This window comes from Gigantopelta aegis, chromosome 9, assembly GCF_016097555.1.
Source record: "Gigantopelta aegis isolate Gae_Host chromosome 9, Gae_host_genome, whole genome shotgun sequence".
In the NCBI taxonomy this organism is placed as follows: Eukaryota; Metazoa; Mollusca; class Gastropoda; order Neomphalida; family Peltospiridae; genus Gigantopelta; species Gigantopelta aegis.
This window is the reverse complement of record NC_054707.1, coordinates 32185539-32197801: the sequence shown is the minus strand read 5'-3', so window position 1 is coordinate 32197801 and position 12263 is coordinate 32185539. Positions and strand designations below refer to the sequence as shown.

At 36.0% G+C, this 12263-nt stretch overlaps 1 protein-coding gene across 1 annotated transcript in view; it reads right to left on the bottom strand.

Moving 5' to 3' along the window:
• Positions 1 to 6082: 6082 nt before the first annotated feature.
• The window catches only part of LOC121382221 (SCO-spondin-like), a 65125-nt gene continuing 58944 nt past the window's right edge, over positions 6083 to 12263 (bottom strand). Inside the window, exons 39-41 of the mRNA XM_041511749.1 lie at positions 11272 to 11307; positions 7256 to 7300; positions 6083 to 7013 (exon numbers count right to left, since the gene is read on the bottom strand). Coding sequence (XP_041367683.1) covers positions 6940 to 7013; positions 7256 to 7300; positions 11272 to 11307 — 155 coding nt within the window. The 3' untranslated portion in view covers positions 6083 to 6939. The remainder of the gene's footprint in view (positions 7014 to 7255; positions 7301 to 11271; positions 11308 to 12263) is intronic.

Below are 12263 nucleotides of genomic sequence, written 5' to 3'. Positions count from 1 at the left end.
ATGTCATGGCTGAGGAATCCCTGTCGGTAAAGATCATCCCGGCGCGACGTCACTACTATAGCTTCCACTCCCCGTAGTTTGACCGTGTGGATGGCGACCTGGTGGCCATCGGGAAACGTCTTGAAGTTTTCTTCGTAGACCCCGCCTGGCAGTCTGTCGGGGTCCGTGACGTCTCCCACCAAGTACTTAGAGTACTGGCCTTTGATTTTCCGCGCTGCCACTCTCCAGTCACCCGAAGAGGAAGTAGAAGGCCGCGTCTTGGCTGGTTGGTCCTCCGGGGGGTCACGGCCTTCCTCTTGACAGCCCCAACATCCAGAGTCGCCGTCGCGGAGTCCCCCGTGGGTGGGGGTCTCGACGCAGACGAACGACGAGCGGGAACAGGTGAAGCTGGTCGCGGTGCACTGGTTGGCTGCTCCACTTCCCGCATCTGAACAGTCGGTCCGGCTGGTTGGCGAGTCGCCTCCCGTCGATCCGTCCGGTTTGGTCGTGGTGGGGGCGGCGACGCAGACGGGACCGCCCTGGCGGTTGAGCCGCCAGCTTTGTCCCCGCCTGAGCCGCCCCTGGCGCACGTTTCCTCTTCCTAGTTCCCTTCCTCTTGGCTGTAGCCGCGTCGCCATACACCAAGGTCACGGTTGCCCGTGACCCGGTGTACGCGACGCGGTACTCCAACAGCGATCCATAACTAGCGATCAGTCCCCCCAGGTGGGGGGGGGGGGGGGGGGGTAAGTTGAGAGCGCATGAAACCACGTCTAACTTCATCGCTGGCCAAACTGAGAGTCCTGTACAAGTGGAGCCGACGTAGAGACCCAAAAAGTAAATTACATTACACGTGGTGCATCAACCGGGAATTGGAAAGTTTATTTATTTGTCTAAAATAAACTACATAATCTTAACATGGCATCTAGAATTCCTATACCAGACATTGATGAGGCTCGCATAGAAATTGAGAGGGAGATCAATAGGACCTTGGAGGAAATTATGAGATGTAGACATACATTGATTCAGGCTATACCCGGGGACCTTAGTTCAGTAGCAATGGAGGCAAACATGGGCGAACCTCTTGTACAAGAAACCGTTAACGTAGCAGCGCACATGCAATGTTGAAACCAGACGGAGACGTAGATTTCCTGATTGGATGAGATCTGGGAAGTACGATTTATCATAGCATTTTTTTTCCCCACAGTATTTCTTGCTATGTAAGCTAATATATGGTTAAACATTTTTCTGTATTGTAAGTGTTTTCTATAACCATGTAAAATTCTCCACATGCATTTTTTTTTTAAAAGTCGGTTTATGGTGGTTCTAGATCCGAGATGTGATTTTAAAGACTGCTTCCATCCAGCTGGCCTCAGACCACAATTAATTTAGCTATATGTTTCTATATAGCCTTAGTGGCTATAACATTTTTATTAATATCAGCAGGCCCGTGAAGTTTTATATGTACCTTTGCCTGCATGGGGGACACATACCCTGAAAAGGACAACCCCTGTTGTCCAGCTCTTTCTCCAAGCATATTGGTTTAAACAGACACACCCTCTAAACCAGGCCGGAGTACACCCATTTTACACAAAAAGCACTACTTTTGCATGGGCCGGAATTACCACAAACAAGTCTTCAATGTCAGCAAGTTACACATGTTTACAAACTACATGCTATCCCCTGTCACTTCAGTCAAACAGTTGCCACTTCATAGCTGTCTGCCATGAAATAATCACAGTCAAACAGCAGACTACTTGCGCGGTCAAATGTCCGGATTTTGGACAACCAAATGGGAAGATAACTGTAATCTGAGGCTAGCTCATGCATACTCAGCAGTATAAAATGGCATGGTAATTCCTAGTGATTGTGAAGAAATATATAGTAATATTTTCTGAGGTTGAAGAAATCATGAATTGCTATACGCCATGAACTGTTTCTGGAACTGGGATTCCCTACTTGAATAAACATGAATATAATAGTTCCTGGATTGGGACTTCATTATGAACTATTTCCGGATTGGAATTTCTTTATAGAATAATCATAATGAAGGATTCACAACTGGATATCATAATAGACTGTAACCGGATCAGTTTATTCCTCTATTGAACAGATTATAAAACCATTTGTGGATCACTAAATAATCATGAACTATTTCCGGAATCTCGTTGGTTTCCTGTGGGGGCGACTGTGGTGCTGTGCAGTATTTGAACTTAACCTCTGGATCTGTATCGCTGTTGGAGGTTGAAGAATTATATGGAATATTGGACTGAATGATCTATTCTATTATCTGTGAATCGTCATGTCTAATATGGTGATTGTGTTAATATGGACTGTTGTGTTGATCACCTAGTATAAAATGGTGATTGAATGAACTATTCTATTATTTGTGAATTGCCACGTCTAATATGGCGATTGTGTTAATATAGACTGTTGTGTTGATCACCTAGTATAAAATGGTGATTGAATGAACTATTCTATTTGTGAATTGCCACGTCTAATATGGTGATTGAAGGATGTTTCCTGCTAATTACTTAACCGTCACCTGCTGATTTATCAACTTGAACTGTATCTTGAATATTATCTACATGTATGAGCTGGGTGGTTATTGGCCACATAAAAACCGAAAATATGTACTGTATGTTGAAGAGTTTGTTTTTTGCGTAACAGTAGTTTGAGGTATGTTGATATTTTAGTTTTTGTCTGTCCTATTCGGTAGTTATTCCAGAGTAAACTGGATCTCTGTGTATATAAATGAATTATTTGTTTTTGCTATTGTAATGTGAATTTGTGATGGTAATGACTCACTGGGTGTATGTAAGGGGTGGGATTACCACTCTATGGTTAAGTGCCGTAGGTGATATACTGTCAGTATTTTAACCATGGAGGAGGATTTATTGTTCGAAATTTGCATAATTTATTACCCATCTTAAGTTATACATGTACAGAGTTTTGGGGTATTCTGGAATGCTAAAGGAACTTAATGAATATCATATTTATATCAGGTATGTCCTAGACTCCTACAGTTTTAGTAGATAAGCATGTGCCTGCTACATGGCTTCTTAACGTATTTGGGTTTTTTTACTCGAAGCGCAAGTCATTGTATTGTTACTTTGGGGTTTATTTTATATTTTATGTCTAATCATTGTTGTTTTCTTTTGTCAGGTTACCATTTAATCTGATTGAGGTCGAGGTAACCGTACTGGAACTACAAATCCAAAAGATGTGTGGGTGTATGGGATAGGCTATGTTTGGAAGCAAACACTAAATTAATGGGAACCTCTTAAAATATGATGATCTCTCCGGTGCTTACAATTCTAGATGTAGTAAATTCCGCGCTATGAGGGCATAGCTAGGCGATGTAGTGGAAGGGTATGTAGCGTTCCTCGTTTTCAGTCTGTCTATCTTTTCATATTTTCCTTGGTTATTATATTCAGTTAAGATTCTGATTATATCTCTTACTAATTACATTAACAGCATGATCTAACTCTACTCACTTATGAATATCAGGAACGTTATTTTCTCATTTGCTACGAGGGATAATACAATAAGTGTCGTGCAACCGTTTTAAATGTTGTCGGCAGAAGTCAGTGCAAGAGTGTGGCCTGACTGAATCAACCAATCAGGTTGGTCAAGTTAGATTATTTTTCGACGCACGTTATTCATCCCCACTTGCGCTCGGGTTGTTTTCCTGTGAGGTTAGTTTTTGTGTGCTGTGTTGTTTTTCGTTTTATATATATATGTAAACATGTTTGCTTCCATTCCTAGCTGTCTGCCCATTTATACATACGTTTAACCAATGTATATCTTATAAGTTTCGGTTATTAAAATTATAAATTAACTACGTAAAGCGAGTCCGGCATTGACCCGTGTTACGTGTAAGGTGTAATCGTCCCATATATAATTCCGTGTTTTTACCGTGCACGAACTGTCCGCATAATCGTTTTGGCTGAGTTAGAGAACGGACGACCCGTCTGAATAAATTAAACCTGATTAAATTAGGATTTCGTTGATTTTAATAAGCGGTCTTCGTCATTGTCGATGGTGTGTAACCCCATTCCGAATAAGTGAGTCCTAATTATATGGATTAACGACTGCTTTAATAGGGTGGTTTGGTTAAAAATAGCTTTGAAGGGGGCTGTCCAATATATATGATTTAACGGAGTTCGTGTACACCGGCATGGATGGGTAATCGTGTAAGGTGTAGAGCCTAATTATTTGGTGTGGGCTGTCCTGCAGATGTAAATTTAATTCCGCGAATATTCTCTTTGTCGGGATTATCCACGACACATTCATACACGTCCCGAAATATAAATATTTATTTGTATGGATATGTGGGTGTAAATTTATTTATTTAGTGGTAGTCAATTCATATATGGATCTTAGAGGACTACCATACATATTTGTTATTTGTTTGTACTCCCTCGAATAAATGTGTAATCTGTTTATTTGTTAGTTTGGGTTTTCTGTGCTAGCCAAGTCGGTCTCTTGTTTATAGTAATTTCAGCCTTCTAGAGAATTATTAATCGACTCTTAGTACCAGCAAAAGTCTACAACCGAAAGGGGTAGCCGAACCCGTGGTCCCCAGATTGGGACCCGAAAAGTAAATTTCATTACAATAGTAGTAGTAGTAGTAGTAGTAGTAGGTCATCACCTAGGAGCAGCAAGTTGTGCGTTTTTAAATTGTTATCACATGAGTATGTGTTATTGGTATGTGTTCTCGAATATAATAAAGTATACTTTTATCAGCAGGTGTGTTAGAAACCCTATTATACACACAGTTAATTGCATCGTATCAGTCAGGTGTAAAGATTATTTCTTGAAGGGACATTCCTGAGTTTGCTGCAATTTTTAAGATGTTATCGACTAACAGAGACTTTTTAACGATTGTAATTACATATCAAATATATTGTTCTGCATAAAATATTGGCTGTATATTAAACCTGTTTCTACTCGTTCTAATATTTGTACTAGGTTAAATGTCCTTTTATTTCCTAAAATATTTGTTCCTACGTACGAAATTATTTGAAGACAAAATTCAGTTTGAGCTTCTTACAAATATTAAGACGACCAAAAACACATTGAATATACAGACACTGATATTCTAAGCAAGAAAATACATTTAATATGTAAGTTTAATTGTAGAAATATTTTATTAGTCGGAAACATCTTACAATGCAGCAAACTCAGGAATGTCCCTTTAAGGTTTACATATCTCAAAGTGACGACTTTTGTTATTCAAATAAACCATATCGTTTCGTATTCGCACATATAAGACGGAATATATAACTAAAGGCGACTAATATATCAATTGGAATACAACTCATAATACTATTTGATTTACTTGTATTTAAATAATGCATACAGTTATTACAATCAAAAATACTCATTTGGCAAATTTGTTTCCATAGTAACAGAAAAACAATATCAAATATAAAAAGTTCTTAATAGCATAAGTTATTTTGAACGGTTTTGGAATTGTGTTGCTGAAATAGTAAACTTGGTCATTCTGGATGGGTATTTTTTCATGGTAAGAGAAAACAATATCAACAATAAAACTTTCCTCATAGAAATAATCACTACTAGACCAATAGATTGATAAGTGTACAGAGCCTCAGGAAGTTATCTGGAACAGTGAGTGAAACATTAAATGTTGTCATTATGGCGTGTTGGTTCCATGGTGGCAGAAAGAATATTGGCAATGAAAACACACTTATAGTACAAGTCACTACCCGATCACGACGTTTTGTGAAGTTACCTTGATCAGTGTTGGAGTTGTGCTCGAAAAAAAACTAAATTTGAGTCATTCTGGCAATTTGTTTAGTTTAAGTTGATAATTCTTGCTATCTGTTTCCATGGTTAGAGAAAAATATCGAACATGATAAGTTCGCTTTAGCAAAAGACATTTTGCAAGGTTTTTTGCTTGTGTTCCAGAAACTAGTAGATGAATGAACACATGCAAGGATGGGTGGTGCCTTTTTTTAAAAATGTAACGTAACCATATTGAAAATAGTCAAGTGTTTCCTAAGATTAAATGTCATACAACTTCTCATTAAATATTAATTTTACTGCTAAATCTGTTCACTTGGCCACCATTAAAGAACAATCTATATTATTTTAGCCTATGATATCGGGTAATAGCAATGTTCCAATTTGTGTAGATGAACAGAGGGAAAACTGCAATGCAGAACATTGAAATTGTGCACCACAAATCCATTTTATTATGCTGGTTTAAGATGATACAATTTCCATTTTGATACATTGCATACATCTAAACTAATGTGAAACAATGCCAAACAATGCTATACCACTGAACAAATACTCAAATTATGAGTGTTCTGACACTGGTGGTCGATTGGCTCACGTCTTCTTCTACGACACTCGGAAGTCTTTTTTGTCTTTGAGATTTGTCTTGCTACATAATTTCATTATAGAAGAGCTTAACAAAGAAATATCGAAATGCTGGTGGCAAAAATAACATTCGAAAAATAAGGAAAGAAGTGTATTTCATCCTAAAAAGAAGTAAAAGAACTATTGGCTGTTGAAAAAAAAGGTGGATAAATCAACAATAGTTTTAGTATATACAGCAAATATTGAGTAGGTTCTCATTGGTATAGCATTTCTTGACATTACGTTTTGTTGTACATGTTTTAACGTAAGGCATGTATTAAAATGAAAACATTTCCATCAATAAACAATATAACAAAGCTGGTTTTGCGCAAAATGTCAGTGTTCTACAATGCAGACTTTTCCCGCTATTTAACCTTCAAAAACGTGACATGGAACCATTTTAATTACGTGATATATTTTATGTAACCACATGACACAGTATATGCTAATTCAATGGACGCTGGGATTATTTGCTAGGTTGATGACACAGCAATATTCATCCAACAGCTAAATAATTAGTGCAAAATCATTTTAGCGATAGGTTTATATGGCAGCAAAATGAGGATAATTTAATTATTTACGTTTTGGTGTTGTGGTAGGCCCTTGTGTTGTAGTAGCTGGTGTGGTTGTGGACGGCACAGTAGGACCTGCCAATACAAAACGAACATATAACATTGTTTATCTCATGTACACATTTAAAGTGAAATACGTGCTACTTATTTCAGGTTATATATTCATTCTTCCACAATATTATAGACTATCATTTATCTTTTACATTGTACCTAAATCCTCCTTATAATAATAATATTTTAAAACGTGTTTCTTTTGTTCAACAGACCACTAATTAATTAATCATCGCCTACTGAATGTGAAACAATAGGATGCTAACCTGTTGTGCTTGGAGGTTTGGTAGTGCCGGGTGTAGTAGTGGTTCCTGCAAAGGCAAAACATACAATGTCAAACAGCTCCACAATAGATAATCATATGCAACTTTTATATTGTGTACAACCAGATTGTGAACGATAACGAACTGGTTTACACTTGAGTATCAGTTTGTGGATAATGCAATGCTTATACAGAAACAAATAACAAGCACAAATTACTACTTATCCCATTTAGCTATTTTCACCTGGCAAATAAGCTAATTTCATTTTCTAAAGTAAAATGGCTGTGAATTATGTGCCATACAGCAAGACCTTAACTTTGAAAATTGTTGACTGATTACATCCGGAGAAGGATGTCAGCTTATTGTCAAAATTGTGTTCATTTGCACAGTACATTCTATAGTAATATGACAAAATCATGAACATAACGGTGTCATAGTGTTGCTAGTCAAGAGATCAAGTAGTAGTCGAATGTCGAATTGTGTTCATTATTGTAATACATTCCACAATGTGTGAACGTAATGCATGTAACGGTTGTGTTGATGTATTACCTATAAGAGGAGTAGTGGTGGAACCTGGAGTAGTAGTACTACCTGGTGGGCCTGTAGTTGTACCTATAAAATCAAATAAAATTATCTGATAAACCAACGAGGAAGGCACAGCAGATAATGAAAACCGAGTCGATTACAATCAGTTTAAAAGGCAATGTTGTCATCACTTCGCATGATGCACGTGGTTAGTAGTGCAATGAACTGTATTCCATTAAAACAATAATCACTAACAACAGTACTCTTCTGTTGTGAATATATTTACTGAACCAATATATACACATACATACATACATACAGACAGACAGACAGACAGACAGACAGATAGACAGACGCACACACACACACACACACACATACGCACACATACGCACATATATACATACGGACGAACTCAAGCACGTACACACGCATGCACACACATACAGACAGACAGACATGTAGATATGGATGTGTCGGTAGGAGTATATGCCTTTGTTATTTGAAATATTATTTCTACCAATTCGTACCTACTAGCACAACATGATTTGTATGTGGCAACTTGAGTGACATCTTTTAGAGAACAAAAATACATATATTGTAAGAGAAACAACTGGCCGAAATTGTTTGAATAAACAATTCAGTTGTTTATTGTTGTGAATTCACCTGTCATTATTAATACATTGGATACTAAGCTAATTTCATTGCAAAAAAAAAGAGATAAATCTAAAAATCAAACAGTAAACATGATACCTTTTTCTTGACAAGCTACGACTTCCAGGCTGGTCACATCTATTGTCGTGAGTGTATCAGTGTCCCGTGTTATAACTATCTTGACTGATACTGCCTCCAAACCAGTACTTGGGCCAACCCATTTAGCTTGGCCATCTTGTATTGTAGCTTCAACCTAAAATAGCAGCATCATTCACGATCAGTGTGATTATAATATCATTCATATAAATACATTTGAATACGAGCATTAAAACCTACATATCAAAACAAACGGTTGATCATTTTATTGCTACTAAAATTTACTTTATTGCCATTTTAAATAAACAATCAAATTAAGGTTTTTTAATATACAATGTATTTAACTTCTGCTAAAGCATGGTCATTGAATTAGAGCAGCTTGCACACTTCGATACAACTAGGATTGTCACATAGATTGCGAACGTCTGAAGAATTAAATCTGCTTCAGAAACGCTGTAACTGATATTGACATGTTATACCTCTTAAAATGACCTATTGGTAATTTCCAAATTTCTGTTTGCTATTGGACTACTTTTTAAAAAACATTGGAGGTTATAACAACCTGAGATATCAAATGGAAGGATCGCTTGAAGTATAAATATACTTTCAGTTCAAATGTTTACACTGTAACAAGTGCATGTGTTTGTGTGCGTTTTAGGTCCACGTCCTAAGCGCAGGATGTTAATTCTTAGGAATATATAGAGGACCAAAAATGAGAGGCAATTAATACCATTTATCTTACGAATTGTGTAAAAGGGTATCTAACAAGCGAATATGTTTTTAAGTAACGAGTTTAAAAAAAAAAAAAAGGTATCAAATGGCCGTGAATATGGTAGTATAATTTTATTTAAGACCAACGTACAATTATTGTGGCATTTCTTAGAATATCGTGAAAACGTCACACTATAAGATTTCATGACCTTAGTATATCAGATGATCAGCCAATGTATTGATTTAACATATCAGAAGTTTATTTCCGCGAAATAATAAATAGCTCATTATAGTAACTAAATTGGGTTGGGGTTTTTAAAGCTATATTTGATTTTTTTTAATATACAGAGTGGAAAACAGTTTTCATATAATTTTGCTTCTTACCAATTTGGCTAATTTTCAAATACTAGTAACCAGTTAATAGTTACTGTTTTAATTTAAATGAGAATTTATAAATTATATATATATATAGCATGTATGGGAGTGAGCCATATCTTTTTAAACTTTATTTTGGAATGTACTGGTTTTACTTACTGTGGTATCACCGATCGTTATTTCAACTTTAGATACTCTGCTTGGAACATCAAAGGTAAGTTGATGCCACACTGTTCGTGTTGTGGCCTTCACATTTACAACTGCTAAGTTGTCAGCATTAAACTCCGCTGGTTTATCTGGCTCTACGGTTGGCCCCTCGGGATATACGATAAAATCGTCCTTTGATACGCGGTTCATGTTACTTGCACATGGACCAGCTGGAAAAAAAAAAAAATCAAGTATAGTGTTAATATACATACTGAAGTTAATTTATTAATACGATGAACACTGTTCGAACATTTAAAACCATATATATATATATATATATATATATATATATATATATATATATATATATATATATATATATATATACTCTTAAAAAAAAGTAGGGGAATCTGAAATATTAATGTTAATATCAACTATTAGACCGAACATACGTTTTGACCACAGCCATCCTAGAAAAGAACGTTCAGGTCTGTTTCAACACTTCGAAACACATTCCATAGTTTGCACGTGCATCATGCAGTCGCCCCGTACACGTGCGTGGAGTGTCAGTTTCGATTTTGACAATTTCCAGGAAGGTCGATTAATCACTGTGGGACATTATTTCTGTCAATCTTTTTCATTCTGTTGATCATACAGTTATTGTTTTGTTTTTAGTCATTTTTATTGTTTGAATTTGCGATTTACTGATAAAAAACCCGTCAACTTTCAAATTTCACTTCTGACCCCAATCGTCCTTCAAGATCTTTAGTGGTCATAACACCTACTGTAATACTGAACTACCGGTTGTAGTGTTTGCCCAATTAATTCACTATTATCATATAACCATTCCCCACAGCTAATATAGCTTACAATTTTGGCAATTGTAAATTCTTCTTAGAGTTCCCCTACAGTTTTGCAGCGTATATATATATATATATATATATATAGAGAGAGAGAGAGAGAGAGAGAGAGAGAGAGAGAGAGAGAGAGAGAGAGAGAGAGAGAGAGAGAGAGAGAGAGAGAGAGAGACAGAGAGAGGGGGAGAGAGAGAGATGGGAGACCGATGTAAATGTGAAATGTTTAAATATTCTATTACCAGTATATTTTCTAATAAATTAAAGTAATAGAGCCTAGTTTCAACCCATGACAATGGACACAAAATTTGGTTAATCTACAAACCTGTAACACATTTGGATAACGTTACAAGAATCCGTGACGTTGAAGCAGGAAAATACAATTGAAAATAATTTAGAGCTCATCTCCAAGACCGTTACTTCTCAGAGTTACGTCGTTTTAATGAAATATGAACAATTAATTCTGTGCCATTAAAGCATCAGGATAACCAGAAATTCTTCGGATGTACGAAATTGATCATCTGAAGAAAAACATTTAAGTAATAATGTCTGAAGCAGTGGGGTTTAAAAAATAAGGTCTGTCACTTTAATTGTATTAATTTAATTTAATACAATTTAATAGATACGTATAATCAAATATAAAGGCAAATTAATTACCTGTTGTGGTCAGAGGTGTAGTTCCTGGTGTAGTTGCTATAAATAACAAATAAGAAGTAACACATTAGACCTAGTGCAATGTGTAGTTTCTGATGTGTTTTAAAACTAAATAAATTAAATTATAGTAAAGTAAATTTTATTTTGGTTACTTCTTTTGAATATAAATGTATGGTTTGTTCTAGCGGTAATTATATAATTATTTAAGATTTATTTTGACTAGACAAATTTACAACTTATTTAAATGCTATTAAACACTCTTATGCACTGATAAGTAATATCTTCACATTATTATATTAATTTTCACACTGAATTATTTACTGTATTAACTTTATATTTAACTAATTATTGTATTAGCTGTAGTTACATATATAGGTTAACAATGCATGACTGTTTAGTCTTCGGGTGTTGTTGGTAACTGAGGATAATCCACTGGCTAAGAGCGATTGCCTAGTTTTAGGATTGTTTAAATATCTATTAAATAATATTTAACTATTAATGTAATACATTATGTGCAAACTGTATTTAGAATGCATAATATTGACACAAATGTCTAATAAATGGCGGCCATCTTCAAATGAAGATATAATTTGTCCCAAACCACTGACTGAATGGTTCATAGCACACAATCTAATCATAGGATCAACAGAAGCAGCAAAGAATCAATTGGTGCATTTATCCGCTCTGTAACCATCAAGCAGTTAAGCTACTGGACTATATGCTACGTGCAAATGATAGTGATCACTGACCAAAATGAATGAATGAATGAATGAATGTTTAACGACAGCACACAAAATACATTGGCTATTGACGGTCAACAGCAATATAAAAATTCAATAGTAGAGACAGCTTTGCACGTCTAGCACCCAAACAAGGTCCATGTGCATCAACATGCAAGTTCTCTACAGGAGATGTTTTAAATGCACAAAGACCAAGACAAAGCGTACGTCCCTGATCTGCTCCTCATTCCGTATTACCAATAACTTTTAAAATAT